Raw genomic sequence first — 20,363 nt, forward strand, 5'->3', positions numbered from 1 at the left:
AAGGGTGAGAGAGGGAGAGAGAATGAGAAAGGGAGAGAGGGGTGACAGGGACAGGGAAGATTGTAAGGTCTACTCTTTGAGAAACTGTGACACCCCTGAGGACAGAACGATCTCAGTGTGTGTCTCAGAGTCCCCACAAAGAGCCCCCTATAGGGGAAGTGGAGGGGGAAGGGATTGGATTTGTGATGCCCCTCCTAGGGCCCATAAGGAGGTGAAGAGGCAGGGGAGGGGAGGAGGGCGAGGTGGGAGGAGCGAGAGGGGAGGAGGAAGGAGTGGGAGGGAAGGAGGAAGGGTCGGGAGGGAGACTGACAGGGAGGAAGACACAGGACAGATAGTATCTGAGATTAAGGTATGTATGAGCAGTAGCAGCAGCTCAGAGACACAGGACTGCAGAGAGGCTGCTATCAGGCCCAGACCACCAAGGCCAAGGCCCAGACCTAGATCCGGGCCCAGTTCCAGCACCCCACAACCTCACCAGACACAATCCCACACCCAGACCCGCCCAAAACAGGCCTACCAGACACACACCTACCTGACAGAGTGCCCTACTGGACCGACAAAAGCCCACCCAACACAGAACCACCACCTAGAGGCTCAGAGCGACGCCCGACAGAGCCAGCAGACTAAGACACAGGACTGCAGAGACGGTGCCATCAGTTCTATACCTAGATCTGACTTCATCACACCACACCCTCACCCTCCTCAAACCCCGGCCCAAACACAGCACAGCCAAGCCCAGCAGACACACACCCAGCCTCCCCAGATCTGCCCAAAACAGGCCCATCCGGCAAAGACCCACACCCACCCGACACAGGCCCAGACCCAGGCCCGACAGGTCCTGCCGACACAGGCCCAAAACCACAAGAGACAAGCACCCACCCATCCGACACAGGCCCAGACACTGCAGCACCACAGAGAAGGTTCCGTCAGGCCCACCTTTGACTGCCCTCCCACTCACCAGACCCAGACCCAGCAGACTCAGCATCGCAGAGAGAGTCTCACCACTGAGCCTACACACAGCCAGGAGAGCCAGGCCCAGACCCAGCAGTCAGAGGCCCAGACCCAAGCCTGGCAAATTCAGGATCGGAGAGGGAGTCCCATCACTTCTGACCCCCCTCCCACCCACCTGACCCAGGCCCAGAACCATCCTCGGCAGCAAGAGGCCTGGCAGACCATGCAACACCGTAGAGAGAGCCTTACCAGCCCCAGGCCCGACTCTGACTCCCCACCCAGTAAAGCCCAAAATGATCAGTTTCAGTCCCAGCAGCACTACAGAGAGAGTCTCCCCAGGTCCCGGCCCACTTCTGCCTCCCCTCCCAGCCACAAGACCCAAATACAGGACCACACTCCCTACACCCGACAGACACCGCAGCATCGCAGAGAGAGCACCACCAGTCCCAGGCCCCCCTCTGACTCCCCTCCCCTCCAGGAGAGCCACCAGGCCCACATCCAGGCCCACTCTTTTCAGACCGAGAGCCAGGGCAGACAGACCCAGCAGCATTGCAGAGAGAACACCACCAGCCCCAGCCCAAGGCCTACTTCTAACTCCACTCCTAGCCTGGAGAGCCATCCAAGGGCTGTCAATGTATCACCAGCTTCACATCAGAACACAGAGCCACAGAGGGAGTCCCCAGAGGAGAGACAGACAAGGACACAGACACAGGTAACCAACCGCCTGATGCTGCCAACTCAACAGGGTTTGTTTTATGTTATTAGTTTACTTGACAGGGACCATGTACAACAAACATTGCACCAGATTTGACCTACATGGCTAAGTCTCATCTGCAGTCTGTTCATGTTTATGTTTGTTCCAGTTATTAGTAAGATCTCCCCTCTGTCTATTCCAGTTGTTAATAAGATCTCCTCTCTGTCTATTCCAGTTGTTAGTAAGATCTCCCCTCTGTCTATTCCAGTTGTTAATAAGATCTCCTCTCTGTCTATTCCAGTTGTTAGTAAGATCTCCCCTCTGTCTGTTCCAGTTGTTAGTAAGATCTCCCCTCTGTCTATTCCAGATGTTAGTAAGATCTCCCCTCTGTTTATTCCAGTTGTTAATAAGCTCTCCCCTCTGTCTATTCCAGATGTTAGTAAGATCTCCCCTCTGTTTATTCCAGATGTTAGTAAGATCTCCCCTCTGTCTATTCCAGATGTTAGTAAGATCTCCCCTCTGTCTATTCCAGTTGTTAGTAAGATCTCCCCTCTGTCTATTCCAGTTGTTAGTAAGATCTCCCCTCTGTCTATTCCAGTTGTTAGTAAGATCTCCCCTCTGTCTATTCCAGTTGTTAGTAAGATCTCCTCTCTGTCTATTCCAGTTGTTAGTAAGATCTCCCCTCTGTCTGTTCCAGATGCCTCACGATGTCCCAGAGCAGCAGCCTGGCAGGCCCCAGTGCCCAGAGCCCCGGGCCCTACAGAAGGACAGCAACAACACACCTCAGCCTGAACCAACACAGAACAACGCCTCGTTCCCCAGCTTCGTGGATGGTAAATGTAATTTCTCTGTATAGTTCATTGATTCCATACCTGAGTAACGGACATGTGATTGGTTTCTGGTGTGTACCTTGTAGTTGCTGTACTGCTGCAACCATATTGCCCAGCAATGGGACAATAACGACCTTCTGAATGTGAATCTGAATCTGACTCTGAATGTGAATCTGACTCTGAATGTGAATCTGACTCTGAATGTGAGTCTGACTCTAAATGTGAATCTGACTCTAAATGTGAATCTGACTCTGAATGTTAATCTGAGTCTGAATCTGACTGTGAATGTGAATCTGACTGTGAATGTGAATCTGACTCTGAATGTGAATGTGAATCTGACTCTGAATGTTCATCTGAATCTGACTCTGAATGTTCATCTGACTCTGATTGTTAATCTGAATCAGACTCTGAATGGGAATATGCCTCTGAATATGCCTCTGAATGGGAATCTGACTCTGAATCTGAATCTGACAATGAATGTGAATCTGACTCTGAATGTTAATCTGAATCTGATTCTGACTCTGAATGTGACTCTGACTCTGAATGTGGGTCTGACTCTCAATGTTAATCTGAATCTGAATGTTAATCTGACTCTGAATGTTAATCTGAATCTGACTGAATGTGAATGTGAGTCTGACTCTGAATGTGAATCTGGCTCTGAATGTGAATCTAACTTTGAATGTAAATCTGAATGGGACTCTGACTCTGACTCTAAATGTAAATCTGACTCTGAATGTGAATCTGACTCTGAATGTGAGTATGAATGTGAATCTGACTCTGAATGGTAATCTGAATCTGACTATGAATGGTAATCTGAATCTGCCTCTGAATGTGAATCTGACTGTGAATGTGACTCTGAATCTGACTGTGAATGTGAATCTGACTCTGAATATGAATCTCACTCTGAATCTGGCAATGAATGTGAATCTGACTCTCAATGTGAATGTGACTCTGACTGAATGTGAATATGAATCTGACTGAATGTGAATGTGAATCTGACTGACTCTGAATGTGAGTCTGACTCTGAATGTGAATCTGACTCTGAATGTTAATCTGAATCTGAATGTTAGTCTGACTCTGACTCTGAATCTGACTTTGAATGTGAATCTGACTCTGAATGTGAATCTGACTCTGAATGTTAATCTGAATCTAACTCTGAATGTGAATCTGACTCTGAATGTGAATCTGACTCTGAATGTGAATCTGAATGTAAATCTGACTCTGAATGTGAATCTGAATGTGAATCTGACTTTGAATGTGAATCTGACTCTGAATGTTAATCTGAATCTGACTCTGAATGTGAATGTGAGTCTGACTCTGAATGTGAGTCTGACTCTGAATGTTAATCTGACTTTGAATGTGAATCTGAATGTGAGTCTGACTATGAATGTGAATCTGAATGTGAGTCTGACTATGAATGTGAATGTGAATCTGACTTTGAATGTGAATGTGAATCTGACTCTGACTCTGATTCTAAATGTGAATCTGATTCTGAACCTGACTCTGACTTTGAATCTCGCGCCCAGTCCCAGGTCCGTGTGAGCCGGAGGACCTGATCGATGGGATCATCTTTGCTGCTAACTACCTTGGTTCCACACAGCTGCTGTCTGACAAGAACCCATCTAAAGGAACACGCATGGCCCAGGCGCAGGAGGCTGTCAGCCAGGTCAAGGTATTCTATTTTTTTGCCTGCCTAATATTCTGATCGAATAATGAATGTCAGCTGAACTGAATATGCATTCTTCCTAACCACAATAAGGATTTTTGCCTTTGAAAAAACTCACAGTTGGAGTACACTTTTTCAGCCACATGGTGGAGCGCTCTCATTCCTTTTCACCATGTTTTGTGTGTCTACCATTTATGACAGGATTTCCCAACTGGTGGTGATTAAATTTGCCCCCCCCCCCCCACAGAGTTTTCTTAAAATATTATTATAATACAAAATATATATATATATTCATTGTTGGACATAAAAAAAACGTTTTTAAAAAAAGGCAGGAAATTAGATCCAAGTGATATTAATTGAATCTGTTCCCAAGTATTCCCACGTATAATAGAGAGACACGTGATTGTATACAAATGTAAGGAAGGTTTGAAAGTATTATGTTTTAGTCAAACATTATATCTGTTTGGGATTCTTGCGGTCGATTTGCAGTCTACAAATGATTTGCAATTATGTTGATTTGCAATTATTCATCCCGCGGCTGAATCTAGTTGACGATCCCTTATCTATGATGATCTGCTGCCCACAGAGCCAAGATGAAGACTCTCAGATGGTGACAGAAGTTGACCTCTTCATCTCCACCAAAGCAGTCAAAGTGCTGAATGCTGACACACAGGTGTGTAGCTACAGTATTGAGCTATGTGTCTAGGGAAAACACTCAACTCTGTGTTAGCGTTGCATCTGCCGTCAGGTTGTGGTTTCAATTCAGGAAGTTGACTGAAATTTCAGTTTCAATTCTTATTCTCCTTATTGAAAAAATCTGATCTACTATCGTAAGAGTCCTATGTCTTGCTCTTCTAGCTTTAGGGGCATCCTGTGGACATGTTGTTCAGGACCGTTTACTCCACACAGTACCAAGTTATTACCACAGCAGCTATATATATAGTTGATAAATGATATATATATATATCATTATCATTTATCAACTGGGTGGTTCGAGTCCTGAATGCTAATTGGCCGACAGCCATTGTATATGGGGTGGCAGGGTAGCCTAGTGGTTAGAGCGTTGGACTAGTAACCAGAAGGTTGCAATCCCTGAGCTGTCGTTCTGCCCCTGAACAGGCAGTTAACCCACTGTTCCCCGGTAGGCCGTCATTGAAAATAAGAATTTGTTCTTAACTGACTTGCCTAGTTAAATAAAGGTAAAAACTAAAAATCAGACTGTATACCACGGGTATGACAAAGCATTTATTTTTACTGATCTAATTAAGTTGGTAACCAGTTTATAATAGCAATAAGGTACCTCAGGGGTTTGTGGTATATGGCCAATATACCAATATAAGGGATGTATCCAAGAACAGCCGTGGTATATTGGCCATATACCACACCTCCTCAGGCCTTATTGTACTAAGTTATTACCACAGCAGCTATATATATTATTCACCCCCCCAGGAGACGCTGATGGACAGTTATTACCACAGCAGCTATATATATTATTCACCCCCCCAGGAGACGCTGATGGACAGTTATTACCACAGCAGCTATATATATTATTTACCCCCCCAGGAGACGCTGATGGACAGTTATTACCACAGCAGCTATATATATTATTCACCCCCCCAGGAGACGCTGATGGACAGTTATTACCACAGCAGCTATATATATTATTCACCCCCCCAGGAGACACTGATGGACAGTTATTACCACAGCAGCTATACATATTATTTACCCCCCCCAGGAGATGCTGATGGACAGTTATTACCACAGCAGCTATATATATTATTTACCCCCCCCCCAGGAGACGCTGATGGACAGTTATTACCACAGCAGCCATATATATTATTCACCCCCCCCCCAGGAGACGCTGATGGACAGTTATTACCACAGCAGCTATACATATTATTCACCCCCCCAGGATACGTTGATGGACAGTTATTACCACAGCAGCTATACATATTATTTACCCCCCCCAGGAGATGCTGATGGACAGTTATTACCACAGCAGCTATACATATTATTTACCCCCCCCAGGAGATGCTGATGGACAGTTATTACCACAGCAGCTATACATATTATTTACCCCCCCAGGAGATGCTGATGGACAGTTATTACCACAGCAGCTATACATATTATTTACCCCCCCAGGAGACGCTGATGGACAGTGCGTTGCGTTCCATATCCTACATCGCAGACATCGGGAGCATCGTGGTTCTGATGGCTCGGACCCGTATGGCAGGAACATCCTCACAGGACTGTACTGAAGCTGATCTCTCCTCCTCAGAGGGACAGAGACACTACAGAATGATCTGCTATGTCTTTGAGTCAGAAGACGTGAGTACTGGGCTGGCAGCCTTAAAATAAGATTCTGTTCTGTTCTATTTTGTTTTATTCTGTTCTATTCTATTCTGTTCTGTTCTATTCTGTTATATTCTGTTCTGTTCTCTTCTGTTCTATTCTGTTCTGTTTTATTCTGTTCTATTCTTATTCTGTTCTATTCTGTTCTGTTCTATTATGTTCTATTCTTATTCTGTTCTGTTCTCTTCTGTTCTATTCTGTTCTATTCTGTTCTGTTCTATTATGTTCTATTCTGTTCTATTCTGTTCTATTCTATTATGTTCTATTCTATTATGTTATATTCTTATTCTGTTCTGTTTCATTCTATTCTGTTCTATTCTATTATGTTCTATTCTATTATGTTCTATTCTATTATGTTCTATTCTATTATGTTCTATTCTTATTCTGTTCTATTCTGTTCTATTCTGTTCTATTCTGTTCTATTCTGTTCTGTTCTATTCTATTCTGTTCTATTCTTATTCTGTTCTGTTTTATTCTGTTCTATTCTGTTCTATTCTATTCTGTTCTGTTCTATTATGTTCTGTTCTATTCTTATTCTGTTCTATTCTGTTCTATTATATTCTATTCTGTTCTATTATGTTCTGTTCTATTCTTATTCTGTTCTATTCTGTTCTATTCTTATTCTGTTCTGTTTTATTCTGTTCTATTCTGTTCTATTCTGTTCTATTCTGTTCTGTTCTATTCTTATTCTGTTCTATTCTGTTCTATTATATTATATTCTGTTATATTCTTATTCTGTTCTGTTTTATTATATTCTATTCTGTTCTGTTTTATTCTGTTCTATTCTGTTCTATTCTCCCACTCTTCAACTTTGAGTACTGTTGAATGTTATTGATCAATTGGGGCAATGATTTTGTTATTTGAGATTCTCTGGCACAGTATTTGCGAAGGTCAAATCAAATGTTAATGGTCACAAACACATGGTTATCAGATGTTAATGTTCACATACACATGGTTAGCAGATGTTATTGGTCACATACACATGGTTAGTAGATGTTATTGGTCACATACACATGGTTAGTAGATGTTATTGGTCACATACACATGGTTATCAGATGTTAATGGTCACATACACATGGTTATCAGATGTTAATGGTCACATACACATGGTTAGTAGATGTTAATGGTCACATACACATGGTTAGCGGATGTTAATGCGAGTGTAGCAAATGCTTGTGCTTCTAGTTCTGACTATGCAGTTAAAATCTAACAAGTAATCTAACATTCACAACAACGACAGTATTTACATATGAGATGAGTAATGTAGGATATGTAAACATTATATAAAGTGGTGTTATTTAAAGTGACTAGTGATACCTTTATTAAGTCCATTTATTAAAGTGGTCAGAGATTTGAGTGTGTATGGTGACAGCAGCCTCTCTATCTTAGTGATGGCTGTTTAACAGTCGGATGGCCTTGAGATAGAATGGCCTATACACTATTACAGTACACTATTACTGAATATCATTTTAAAGCTTTGAAAATGTATATGGCTTGTACAGAGGCCCTACCTTATTTAACTCTGTTGGCTTTCCTATAACACGTGTTATATCTTCCTATAACATGTGCTATGTCTCCCTATAACATGTGTTATAGCTTCCTATAACATGTGCTATGTCTCCCTATAACATGTGCCATGTCTCCCTATAACATGTGTTATAGCTTCCTATAACATGTGTTATAGCTTGCTATCTATAACATGTGTTATAGCTTCCTATAACATGTGTTATAGCTTCCTATAACATGTGTTATAGCTTCCTGTAACATGTGTTATAGCTTCCTATAACATGTGTTATAGCTTCCTGTAACGTGTTATAGCTTGCTATCTATAACATGTGTTATAGCTTCCTATAACATGTGCTATGTCTCCCTATAACATATGTTATAGCTTCCTATAACATGTGCTATGTCTCCCTATAACATGTGCTATGTCTCCCTATAACATGTGCCATGTCTCCCTATAACATGTGTTATAGCTTCCTATAACATGTGTTATAGCTTTCTATCTATAACATGTGTTATAGCTTCCTATACCATGTGCTATGTCTCCCTATAACATGTGCTATGTCTCCCTATAACATGTGTTATATCTTCCTATAACATGTGTTATATCTTCCTATAACATGTGTTATAGCTTCCTATAACATGTGTTATAGCTTCCTATAACATGTGTTATATCTTCCTATAACATGTGTTATAGCTTCCTATAACATGTGCTATGTCTCCCTATAACATGTGCTATGTCTTCCTATAACATGTGCTATGTCTCCCTATAACATGTGCTATGTCTCCCTATAACATGTGCTATGTCTCCCTATAACATGTGCTATGTCTTCATTCATCATTTCAGTTGGTCCCTAACTGTGTGCTCTCTCCCACCTCTGTATTGTGGTCAACTTGAATAGCTTGTAGTTTCCATTGAGTAGTTATCCCCTACCAACCGGCATCCCTCCCTTTGCCCCCTCTCTATATCCCCTCCCTATATCCCCTTCCCCCTCTGGCCCCCCTCCCTTTGCCCCCTCCCTATATCCCCTTTCCCCTCCGGCCTACCTCCCTATGCCCCCACCCTTTGCCCCCTCTCTATATCCCCTTCCCCATCTGGCCCCCTTCCCTTTGCCCCCTCCCTATATCCCCATCCCCCTCCGGCCTACCTCCCTATGCCCCCTTCCTTTTCCCCCTCCCTATGTCCCCTTCCCACTCCGCAGGCCCAGCTCATTGCCCAGTCCATCGGACAGGCATTCAGCGTTGCCTACAGGGAGTTCCTCCGAGCCAATGGGATCAATCCTAAGGACCTGAGTCAGAAGCAATACAGTGACATCATCAATTCCCAGGAAATGTACAATGACGACCTGGTCCATTTCTCAAACTCTGACAACTGTAAAGAGGTGAAGTGTGTGTGTGTGTGTGTGTGTGTGTGTGTGTGTGTGTGTGTGTGTGTGTGTGTGTGTGTGTGTGTGTGTGTGTGTGTGTGTACTGAAGTGTAAATTGGTGTGACGGCCTACTGTTGTGAGCAGAGCTTTGATTGTTGACCGTGATGCATGACACTTCAGGATGTATTGCCCCCTTCCTTCCTTCCTTCCTTCCTTCCTTCCTTCCTTCCTTCCTTCCTTCCTTCCTTCCTTCCTTCCTTCCTTCCTTCCTTCCTTCCAGTAAATTAAAAGAGATAACTTTGAAGAGTACAAGTAAGCAACCTAGTGGTTAAGTAAGCAACCTAGTGGTTAGAGCATTGGGCCAGTAGCCGGAAGGTTGCTGGATCGAATATATGAGCTGACAAGATCAAATCTGTCATTCTGTCCTTGAGTAGGCAGTTAACCCATTGGTCCCTGGGCGCCGAAGACCTGGATGTCGGTTAAGGCAGTCCTTACCACCTCTATGATTCAGAGGGGTTGGCTTCATTCTTATTCTAAAATGTATTAAATTGTTTGTTTTTTTTCTCGTCAATCTACAGACAATACCCCATAATGACAAAACAAAAACTGTTTTTTATAAATGTTTGCTAATTTATAAAAAATAAAAAAACTGATATCACATTTACATAAATAATCAGACCCTTTACTCAGTACTTTGTTGAAACACTTTTAGCATTGAGTCTTCTTGGGTATGACGCTACAAGCTTGGCACACCTGTATTTAGGAAGTTTCTCCCATTCTTCTCTGCAGATCTTCTCAAGCTCTGTCAGGCTGGATTGGGAGCGTTGCTGCACAGCTATTTTCAGGTCTCTCCAGAGATGCTTGATCAGGTTCAAGTTCGGGCTCTGGCTGGGACACTCAAGGACATTCAGAGACCTGTCCCGATGACACTTCTGCATTGTCTTGGCTGTGTGCTTAGGATCGTTGTCCTGTTGGAAGGTAAACCTTCGCCCCAGTCTGAGGTCTTGAGCGTTCTGGAGCAGGTTTTCATCAAGGATCTCTCTGTACTTTGCTCCGTTCATCTTTGCTCGATCCTGACTAGTCTCCCAGTCCCTGCTGCTGAGAAACATCCCGACAGCATGATGCTGCCACCACCATGCTTCACCATAAGGATGGTGCCAGGTTTCCTCCAGACGTGATGTTTGGCATTCAGGCCAAAGAGTTAAATCTTGGCTCATCAGACCATAGAATCTAGTTTCTCATGATCTGAGAGTCTTTAGGTGCTTTATGGCAAACTCCAAGCGGACTGTTATGTGCCTTTTACTGAATGGTTTCCGTCTGGCCTCTCTACCAGAAAGGCCTGATTTGGGGAGTACTGTATAGATGGTTGTCCTTCTGGGAGGTTCTCAGATCTCCACAGAGGAACTCTGGAGCTCTGTCAGAGTTATCATCGGGTTTTTGGTCACCTCCCTGACCAAGGTCCTTCTCTCCCGATTGCTCAGTTTGGCCCGACTGCCAGCTCTAGGAAAAGTCTTGGTGGTTCCAAACTTCTTCCATTTAAGAATGATGGAGGCCACTGTGTTCTTGGGGACCTTTCAGATCTGTGCCTCGACACAATCCTGTCTCGGAGCTCTATGGACAATTCCTTCGACCTCATGAATTGGTTTTTCCTCTGACAACTTTTTTTTTCTCCCTGTTTTCTCTCCAATTTCGTGGTATCCAATTGGTAGTTACAGTCTTGTCTGTACGGACTCGGGAGAGTCGAAGGTCGAGAGCCGTGTGTCCTCCGAAACACAACCCAACCAAGCCGCACTGCTTCTTGACACAATGCTCACTTAACCCGGAAGCCAGCCGCACCAATGTGTCGGAGGAAACACCGTGCACCTGGCGACAGTGTCAGAGTGCACTACGCCCGGCCCACCACAGGAGTCGCTAGTGCTCGATGGGACAAGGACATCCCTGCCGCCAAACCCTCCCCAAACCCGGGCGGCGCTGGGCCAATTGTGCGCCACCACATGGGTCTCCCGGTCGTGGCCAGCTGCGACAGAGTCTGGACGAACCCAGAATCTCTAGTGGCACAGCTAGCACTGTGATGTAGTGCCATAGACCACTGTGCCACTCAGGAGGCCAAATTGTGGGACCTTATATAGACAGGTGTGTATCTTTCCAAATCACGTCCAATCAATTGAATATACCACAGGTGGACTCTTATCAAGTTGTAGAAACATCTCAAGGATGATCAATGGAAACAGGATGCACCTGAGCTCAATTTCGATTCTCGTAACATAGGGTCTGAATACTTATGTAAATAAGGTATTTTTGTTTAGATTTTTCTATAAATTTGCAAACATTTCTAAAAACCTGTTTTCACTTTGTCATTATCAAGTATTGTGTGTCGATTGCTGAGGATTTATTTAATTTAATCCATTTAAGAATAAGGCTGTAATGTAACAAATTGTGGGAAAAGTCAAGGGTTCTGAATACTTTCCGAAGTCACTATACACTAACAACTTAAATCAGATGGCTGAGAACCTGGGGGTGGTGATAGTAGAGTCTGAACTCTCTCTCCCCTCCCCCTCGCTCTCTACCTCTCTCTCTCTCCCTCCCCCTTCTCTCTCTCTCTCTCTCTCTCTCTCTCTCTCTCTCTCTCTCTCTCTCTCTCTCTCTCTCTCTCTCTCTCTCTCTCTCTCTCTCTCTCTCTCTCTCTCTCTCTCTCTCTCTCTCCCCCCCTCTCTCTCTCTCCCCTCCCCCTCTCTCTCGGTCTCTCCCTCTCTCTCTCGGTCTCTCCCTCTCTCTCTCCCCTCCCCCTCTCTCTCTTTCAGTCTCTCCCTCTCTCTCTCCCCTCCCCCTCGCTCTCTCGGTCTCTCCCTCTCTCTCTCTCTCTCTCTCTCTCTCTCTCTCCCCTCCCCCTCTCTCCCCCTCTCTCTCTCTCTCTCCCCTCTCCCTCTCTTTCCCCCTCCCCCTCTCTCTCTCTCTCTCTCTCTCCCCCTCCCCTCTCTCCCTCTCCCCCTCTCTCTCTCCCCGAGTCCTCGCTCTCTCTCTCTCTCCCCCCTCTCTCTCTCCCCTCCCCCTATCTCTCTCCTCCCCCCTCTCTCTCTCTCCCCTCCCCCTCTCTTTCCCACTCCCCCTCTCTCTCTCTCCCCCTCCCCTCTCTCTCTCTCCCTCTCCCCCTCTCTCTCTCCCCGTGTCCCCCCTCTCTCTCTTTCTCACTCTCTCTCTCCCCTCCCCCTCTCTCTCGGTCTCTCGCTCTCTCCCTTCCCTTCTCTCACTCGGCCTCTCTCTCTCTCTCTCTCTCTCTCTCCTTCCCCCTCTCTAACTCCCCCCCCCCCCCCTCTCTCTCTCTGTCTCTCTCCCCCCCTCCCCTCTCACTCAGTCTGTCTCTCTCGCTCTCTCTCCCCACCCACTCTCTCTCCCCCCTCTCGCTCCCCCCCCTCTCTTCCCCCTCTCTCTCTCTCTCCCTCCCCCCTCCTCCATAGCTGGAGTTGGAGAAGCAGAAGGGTGAGAGCCTAGGTGTGGTGATAGTGGAGTCTGGCTGGGGCTCCATCCTGCCTACGGTGATCCTAGCTAACATGTTGAACAGCGGCCCAGCTGCCCGCTCTGGGAAGCTCAACGTGGGAGACCAGATCATGTCCATCAACAACACTAGCCTGGTAGGGCTACCACTAGCTACCTGCCAGGGTATCATCAAGGTACCGTACACCAGTCACTAGTCAGACATGTCCATCAACAACACTAGCCTGGTAGGGCTACCACTAGCTCCCTGCCAGGGTAATATCAAGGTACCATCAACAACACAAAATAAGTAAGCCTTGTCCGAGCCAGAACGGCCCATAACACATCTGGTTCCAGCCTTTTGTATGACTCGACCGGACAACCCCCTACCTCCCAATCTCAGGGCGGACACTCTGTCAGGCAGTCATGCCTGACAATGCTAGTTAGCATTGTGTGTGGTAATACTAGCTTAGTGTTGCAGACCAGATCAAGTCCATCAATAACACCAGCCTGGTGGGGCTTACCACTAGCCACCTGCCAGGGCATCGTCAAGGGTTACGTTCCAAACATTTAAAAGACACACCCTCGTCCACTTACCCTCTCGCCTTATGCCCTTGGAGGGAATCCCCGTCGCCATCTTGGATGGACGGTCCAAAATGATTAGGAAGTTTACAACGTAAGCTCTCGTTTTTTAGTTGGCATTGTGAGTGTACAATTATGTTCACTCCAGGGGCCTTAAAATTCCCAATAATTCAATTCGCAACGATTGTACATCCGCTAAGAAAAGTCAGCAAAAACTTAAAAACAATATCAATGGAGAAGTCAACATACAAGTGCAAGTAAAAACGAATGCAAATAAGTTAGAAATTATGCTATTAATGCACATGACGGCACAAACACGTCTCGTAAAAAGTAAATATGTTTTTGTTTGGTTATCTTCTGGAAATTGTAGAAATGTTCCTTATTCAGAAGTTCCAGCTAGGCAGGCTAACGTTAGTTAGCTAATTCATTTGCTAGCTGTCATACAGTAGGCGTATATTAATAATGATATATTTAATATAAGTAGACGTGCACTCATGCATGTAAAGCACCCACAAGCTTCCGGGGGCTGAAAACACAATCATCGCAGGATGAACGAGTGACGTTTCCGGCCAAGGGCAATCCATTTAAAAATCATTCCTTCCTCCCTCACCCGTTGCCCTGCAAGTGTATACTGGTCAGACGTCATGAAACATCATCAGAAGTGTCCACTAAATGTGAGGGCTGAGGGGATATGTGTTTAGACTGCAGCCTATGTCTGGAGCATACAGTCAACTCAGGCAGCATCTATATTATGTTACTGCTCATTGAGCCTGTTTTACTTTTTTTTAACTCAAAAGTTCAAACCACTTCCTTTATTTGTCTCTTATCAGTCATTAAAGAAAATGAGATGAGGAAGCCATTGGTATTGAGATTGAGATCGACACAGTCATTCTAGGAAGACATTCTAGAGTATTGAGGTTGAGACAGGGCCATTCTAGAGTATTGAGATTGAGACACGGCCATTCTAGGAAGACATTCTAGAGTATTGAGATTGAGACAGGGCCATTCTAGAGTATTGAGGTTGAGACAGGGCCATTCTAGAGTATTGAGGTTGAGACAGGGCCATTCTAGAGTATTGAGGTTGAGACAGGGCCATTCTAGAGTATTGTGGTTGAGACAGGGCCATTCTAGAGTATTGAGGTTGAGACAGGGCCATTCTAGAGTATTGAGGTTGAGACAGGGCCATTCTAGAGTATTGAGGTTGAGACAGGGCCATTCTAGAGTATTGAGGTTGAGACAGGGCCATTCTATAGTATTGAGGTTGAGACAGGGCCATTCTAGAGTATTGAGGTTGAGACAGGGCCATTCTAGAGTATTGAGATTGACATCTGCATTCTAGAGCAGGTATTCCCAAACTGTAATGCCGTCGGGGGTACGCCAAATAAAAATGTGATTCACATTTTTTTTTAAATAATAATAATTCTTCACATTTTCAAACAGTTTCATTTTCCAACGGGGCTATACATTTGGGTGAGTCTGCTTTTCTCTCCTGAGTAGCCTCGTTTTCACTGCCAAAAATAAAATGAAACCATCTATTGTTCAGTATGGAGTCAAACGTAGCTGCTGCTCATTCCATTTGTTCGAAAATGGATAAATGGTTAAAAAAAGACAAATACCAGCTCCACTGGTAGTACTACATTGATTTGGGGTTCACTTATATTGCCTTTCCTCAGCCACAGTGTGTTATATGTGCAAAAGTACTATCTCACAACTCAATGAAACCTTCACTCTTGCGCAGACATTTAGAAACTGTCAGAGTCTAGGTGATGTGGGTAAGGCGGAGTCAGGCGCAGGACACAGAGATGAGTAATAATAGTAACTTTACTCAAAAATAATCTTCCAACAAGAAGAACGAAAATCCAGAATCACATAAACGAGACAACTGACAACAATAAACACGCACAAAAACCATGATGGCTCCAGAGGGTTAAATAGGGAAATAATTCAAACGTAATGGGAACCAGGTGTGTACAATACAGACAAAACAAATGGAAAAACAAATGTAGATCGGTGGAGGCTAGAAAGCCGGTGACGTCGAACACCGCCCGAACATGGAGAGGCACCAACTTCGGCCTCATCGAAATTGCAACAAGCGGTTCTGTGAAAATTGAATTGAATCAGAAGCCACTGCCAGATTTCTGGATAGGGCTGCCCTCAGAGTGTCCTGCCTTGGGAAATCGTGCTGTTAAGACACTGATGCCCTTTGCAACCACGTACCTATGTGAGAGTGAATTCTCGGTCCTCACTAGCATGAACACTAAATACAGGTACAGACTGTGTGTGGAAAATTATTTAAGACAGAGACTCTCTCCAATACAACCCAAAATTGCAGAGTTATGTGAATCCTTTCAAGCACACCCTTCTCATTAACCTGTGGTGAGTTATTCACAATGTTTAATGAACAAATAAGGTTTTATATGTAAGATGGTTAAATAAAGAGCAAAATGATTGGTTGTTATTATATTATTATTTGTGCCCTGGTCCTATAAGAGCTCTTTGTCACTTCCCACGAGCCGGATTGTGACAACTCACACTCATTGTTATGTTTAATAAATGTATCGTATAGTGTGTGTGTGGCAGGCTTACAATGATGGCAAAAAACAACATTTGAGAGTGCGCTGACCCTGGTGCTAGAGGGGGTACAGCTGACCCTGGTGCTAGAGGGGGTACAGCTGACCCTGGTGCTAGAGGGGGTACAGCTGGAGGTTGAATGATTGAAGCTGTATGAGACTATAACAAGTTTGGGAACCACTGTTCTAGAGTATTGAGATTGAGATTGAGAGTTGAGATTGAGAGTATTGAGACACTCTAGAATGGCCATTGTCATTTATCGTGTTCCGGTCGTCTTGCCAGGGTCTGAAGAGCCAGGTTCAGGTGAAGCTGAGCATCGTGAGTTGTCCTCCTGTCACCACTGTCCTCATCAAGAGACCCGACCTCAAGTTCCAGCTGGGCTTCAGTGTTCAGAACGGCATCGTGAGTAGGATTATGATATCGTTATAATGCATTATAAGACTTGTCATAAGCATGTATGACGTCTTTGTACTCTAATCATCATCTCTCTTATAATGATCCTGATAACAGCCATTTGGATTCAGAGAGTTGAGCTTTTCTTTCCCTCTCCTCAGATCTGCAGTCTGATGCGCGGCGGTATCGCAGAGCGAGGAGGGGTGCGAGTCGGCCACAGGATCATTGAGATCAATGGGCAGAGTGTTGTTGCCATGCCGCATGAGAAAATAGTCCAGACCCTGTCTGTATCAGTGGGAGAGGTGAGCATCAGGATCCCATGACTGTTAGCTAATTGCCAATGTTATACACGTTCAATGAATAGCCAATCAGAACCCTCTTTGGACGAAACAGACTAATAAGCATTTATAAAAATACAAGTGAGTGTCTTCATGATGAGTACTGATCTGTCCGATTCTCTCCTCACTCTCCTCCTCCTCACTCTCCTCCTCCTTCTCCTCCTCCTCACTGTTCTCCTCCTCCTCACTCTCCTCCTCCTCCTCCTCACTCTCCTCCTGCTCCACCTCCTCCTCACTCTCCTCCTCCTTCTCCCCCTCACTCTCCTCCTCCTTCTCCCCCTCACTCTCTTCCTCCTCCTCCCCACTCTCCTCCTGCTCCACCTCCCCCTCCTCCTCACTCTCCTCCTCCTCCTCCGCACTCTCCTCCTCACTCTCCTCCTCCTCCTCCTCACTCTTTTACTCACTCTCCCCTTCACTCTCCTCCTCCTCATTCTCCTCACTCTCCTCCTCCTCACTCTCCTCCTCCCCTCACTCTCCTCCTCCCTCTCCTCCTCCTCCTCACTCTCTTCCTCACTCTCCTCCTCTTACTCATCCTCCTCACTCTCCTCCTCCTCCTCCTCACTCTTCTCCTCCTCCTCCTCACTCTCCTCCTCACTCTCCTTCTTCTCCTCCTCTTCCTCCCTCTCCTCCTCCTCCCTCTCCTCCTCCTCACTCTCCTCCTCCTCCTCCTCCTCACTATTCTCCTCCTCCTCCTCACTCTCCTCCTCCTCCTCCTCACTCTCCTCTTCCTCACTCTCCTTCTCCTCTTCCTCACTCTCCTTCTCCTCTTCCTCACTCTCCTCCTCACTGTCCTCCTCCTCTTCCTCTTCCTCACCTTTCTTCACTCCTCTTCCTCACTCTCCTCCTCACTGTCCTCCTCTTCCTCTTCCTCATCCCCTTCACTCTCCTCCTCCTCCTCCTCATCACTCTCCTCCTCCTCTTCCTCATTCTCCTCTTCCTCCTCCTCACTCTCCTCCTCCTCCTCTTCCTCCTCTTTCTTTTCCTCCCCACTCTCCCATACCGCCTCCTCTTCCTCATTCTCCTCCTCCTCTTCCTCACTCTCCTCCTCACTCTCCTGCTCTCTTCCTCACACTCTTCCTTCTTCTCCTCCCTCTCCTCTTCCTCCTCATCCTCTCCTCTTCCTCACTCTTCATCCTCTTCCTCCTCCTCCTCATTCCCCTCCTCCTCCTCACTCTCCTCTTCCTCACTCTCCTCCTCCTCCTCACTCTCCTTCTCCTACTCCTCACTCTCCTCCTTCTACTCCTCCTCCTCCTCTCTCTCCTCTCCCTCTTCCTCACTCTCACTCTCCTCCTTCTCCTCCTCCTCACTCACCTCTTTCTCCTCTTCCGCCTCCTCCTTCTCCTCACTCTCCTGCTCTCTTCCTTACTCTCTTCCTCCTCCTCCTCCTCACTCTCCTCCTCCTCCTCTTCCTTACTCTCCTCCACCTCCTCTTCCTCCACTTCTTCTTCCTCCACCTCCTCTTCCTCCACTTCTTCTTCCTCCTACTCCTCATTCTCCTCCTCCTCTTCCTCACTCTCCTTCTCCTTTTCCTCACTCACCTCTTTCTCCTCTTCCTCACTCTCCTCCTCCTTCTCCTTCTCCTCACTCACCTCTTTCTCCTCTTCCTCCTCCTCCTCCTCTCTGTCAGATCAACATGAAGACCATGCCTGCAGTGATGTTCAGACTGTTAACAGGACAGGAGACTCCTGTTTACATCTAGTCTCTCCATGCCTGCTCCCTCAATGGCACCCTTTTTCCTGTGTAGTGCACCACTTCTAACCATGGCCCATATGGCTGTAGGTTCACTATGTTAGGAATAGGGTGGCATTTGGTATGCATATTTTTCTGCGTACTCTCTCACTGCTTCTGCATGTCTAGGAGAAAGATGTTGGACAGACAGGATGAGTGACAGGCAGAGGAGGCTCGTATTCCAGCCATTCCAATGAGCCTGTTCTCCGGTGTATAGTGACACCAGCCTCCACTGGTGACAGGGTGGTGGTACATTAGCAACATTTATTTTGTATATATCATTTTATTTTGGGGGTAATATGTTACTATGCTTAAAAATTACAACAACAACAACAAAAATTCAACTTCAGGCTTAGTTGGAGTATCCTGGAGAACACATTGTTTGGCGATGACGCGTAGTACAATGTTAGCTAAACAGACTGGTACCAGGCTATAATTGAACAGCTACACGGTCATAATGGTTTGATGTGTACAGTGTGTGTGTGTGCGTGTGTGTGAATACGTGTGAATACTGTTAAAAGAACTGTAAAGGCAAGGTAAATTATTATGTTCTTATGACTAGATTGCAAACGCACCACAATTTATTTCCAATTTAATAACATGCCAGATTAAACAATGTAGTGACATAAATGTGTTGATACGGTAACTGAATTTATTGTAGGGAAGGGGTTGGTCTGTCGTTATTCTTCAATAGCAGGGATATTTAAGCTACATCCCGTGTATACCTAAACAGCATAGGACAAGGCTATTCTTCAATAGCAGGGGTATTTAAGCTACATCCCGTGTATACCTAAACAGCATAAGACAAGGCTATTCTTCAATAGCAGGGCTATTTAAGCTACATCCCGTGTATACCTAAACAGCATAGGACAAGGCTATTCTTCAATAGCAGGGATATTTAAGCTATGTTCCGTGTATACCTAAACAGCATAGGACAAGGCTATTCTTCAATAGCAGGGGTATTTAAGCTACGTCCCGTGAATACCTAAACAGCATAAGACAAGGCTATTCTTCAATAGCAGGGGTATTTAAGCTACGTCCCGTGTATACCTAAACAGCATAGGACAAGGCTATTCTTCAATAGCAGGGCTATTGTTGCCTGGTCTGTCATTGGAGCCTGCCGTGCCAATGCATAACTACTACCTTAGGAGTTGGTAAGACAACAACACAGACCGATCTGGGGACCAGGCTAAGGGGGGGGAGGGGGGGGGGTATTGAGCAACAGAAAACAATGTAATGTAGTGTGTCCCAAATCACACCCTTTCCACTGGAAACAGATATCATTTCCAATGTCTAGTTTTGATTTACATTTGGTTGAGTTTGTCAAATAATGTGAATTCAATTTGAAATCAACAACAACAACAACAACAACAACATTTCACCATGTCATTGGATTTATGGGGGGGGGGAAGGGGTTGAAGTGTCATGGAAACATCGATTCAACAAAACATTTTTGTTGTCCAGTGGGTATTCCCCTAGATAGTGCACTAGTTTTGACCATGCAAGGCCCATAGGGCTCTAATCAAAAGTAGTGCACTATGTAGGGAATAGGGTACCCTTTTGTAATTACAAACCAGTGTCTGGAAGCTGTCCTTTTCTCTCTATACTGCCTTGGATGTAACAAAGGTTTCAATATAACATTATGGCAATGCTGAACGCCAAAGATAATACTGCAACATGCATTCTTAATAATAAAATAAAAATGAACGAGTGCACTGTTAAGGATATAGGGGAAGGGGCCATTTTGGAATGCAGAGCAGGTATAATGAGAATGTATAAACGTGTTTAGTTGCTGTATTGTGAGAAGCTAAGAATATACTGTGATTAATGAAATGTTAATGACAATGCTTAATATTGCTTTCCAAATACGTTAAAAAAAATTTAAAAAAAATAAAAGGGATTTATGACATGCAATGA

The 20,363-nt window shown here is 45.2% G+C and overlaps 1 protein-coding gene across 1 annotated transcript; it reads left to right on the forward strand.

The window, feature by feature from the left end:
• The first annotated feature begins 22 nt into the window (after positions 1-22).
• LOC139406354 (amyloid-beta A4 precursor protein-binding family A member 1-like) lies at positions 23-19,622 on the forward strand. Its single transcript, XM_071148869.1, has 10 exons — positions 23-1,663; positions 2,343-2,478; positions 4,002-4,147; positions 4,728-4,814; positions 6,284-6,469; positions 9,199-9,378; positions 12,819-13,031; positions 16,270-16,389; positions 16,542-16,682; positions 18,346-19,622. Exons 1-10 carry the CDS (start codon positions 23-25, stop codon positions 18,415-18,417), a joined length of 2,922 nt encoding a protein of 973 aa, XP_071004970.1. The 3' UTR covers positions 18,418-19,622.
• Positions 19,623-20,363: the final 741 nt, after the last annotated feature.

The sequence above is a fragment of the Oncorhynchus clarkii genome, chromosome 4, assembly GCF_045791955.1.
Source record: "Oncorhynchus clarkii lewisi isolate Uvic-CL-2024 chromosome 4, UVic_Ocla_1.0, whole genome shotgun sequence".
Lineage (NCBI taxonomy): Eukaryota > Metazoa > Chordata > Actinopteri > Salmoniformes > Salmonidae > Oncorhynchus > Oncorhynchus clarkii.

What these genes read in the sequence shown, in the direction of transcription:
- LOC139406354 (XM_071148869.1), top strand. Translation starts at nt 23, where the DNA reads ATGAGAAAGGGAGAGAGGGGTGACAGGGACAGGGAAGATTGTAAGGTC. An exon ending in AGGCTGTCAGCCAGGTCAAG is followed by an intron (nt 4,148 to 4,727) that starts GTATTCTATTTT and finishes TGCTGCCCACAG; the next exon opens with AGCCAAGATGAAGACTCTCA. An exon ending in CCTGCCAGGGTATCATCAAG is followed by an intron (nt 13,032 to 16,269) that starts GTACCGTACACC and finishes TCGTCTTGCCAG; the next exon opens with GGTCTGAAGAGCCAGGTTCA.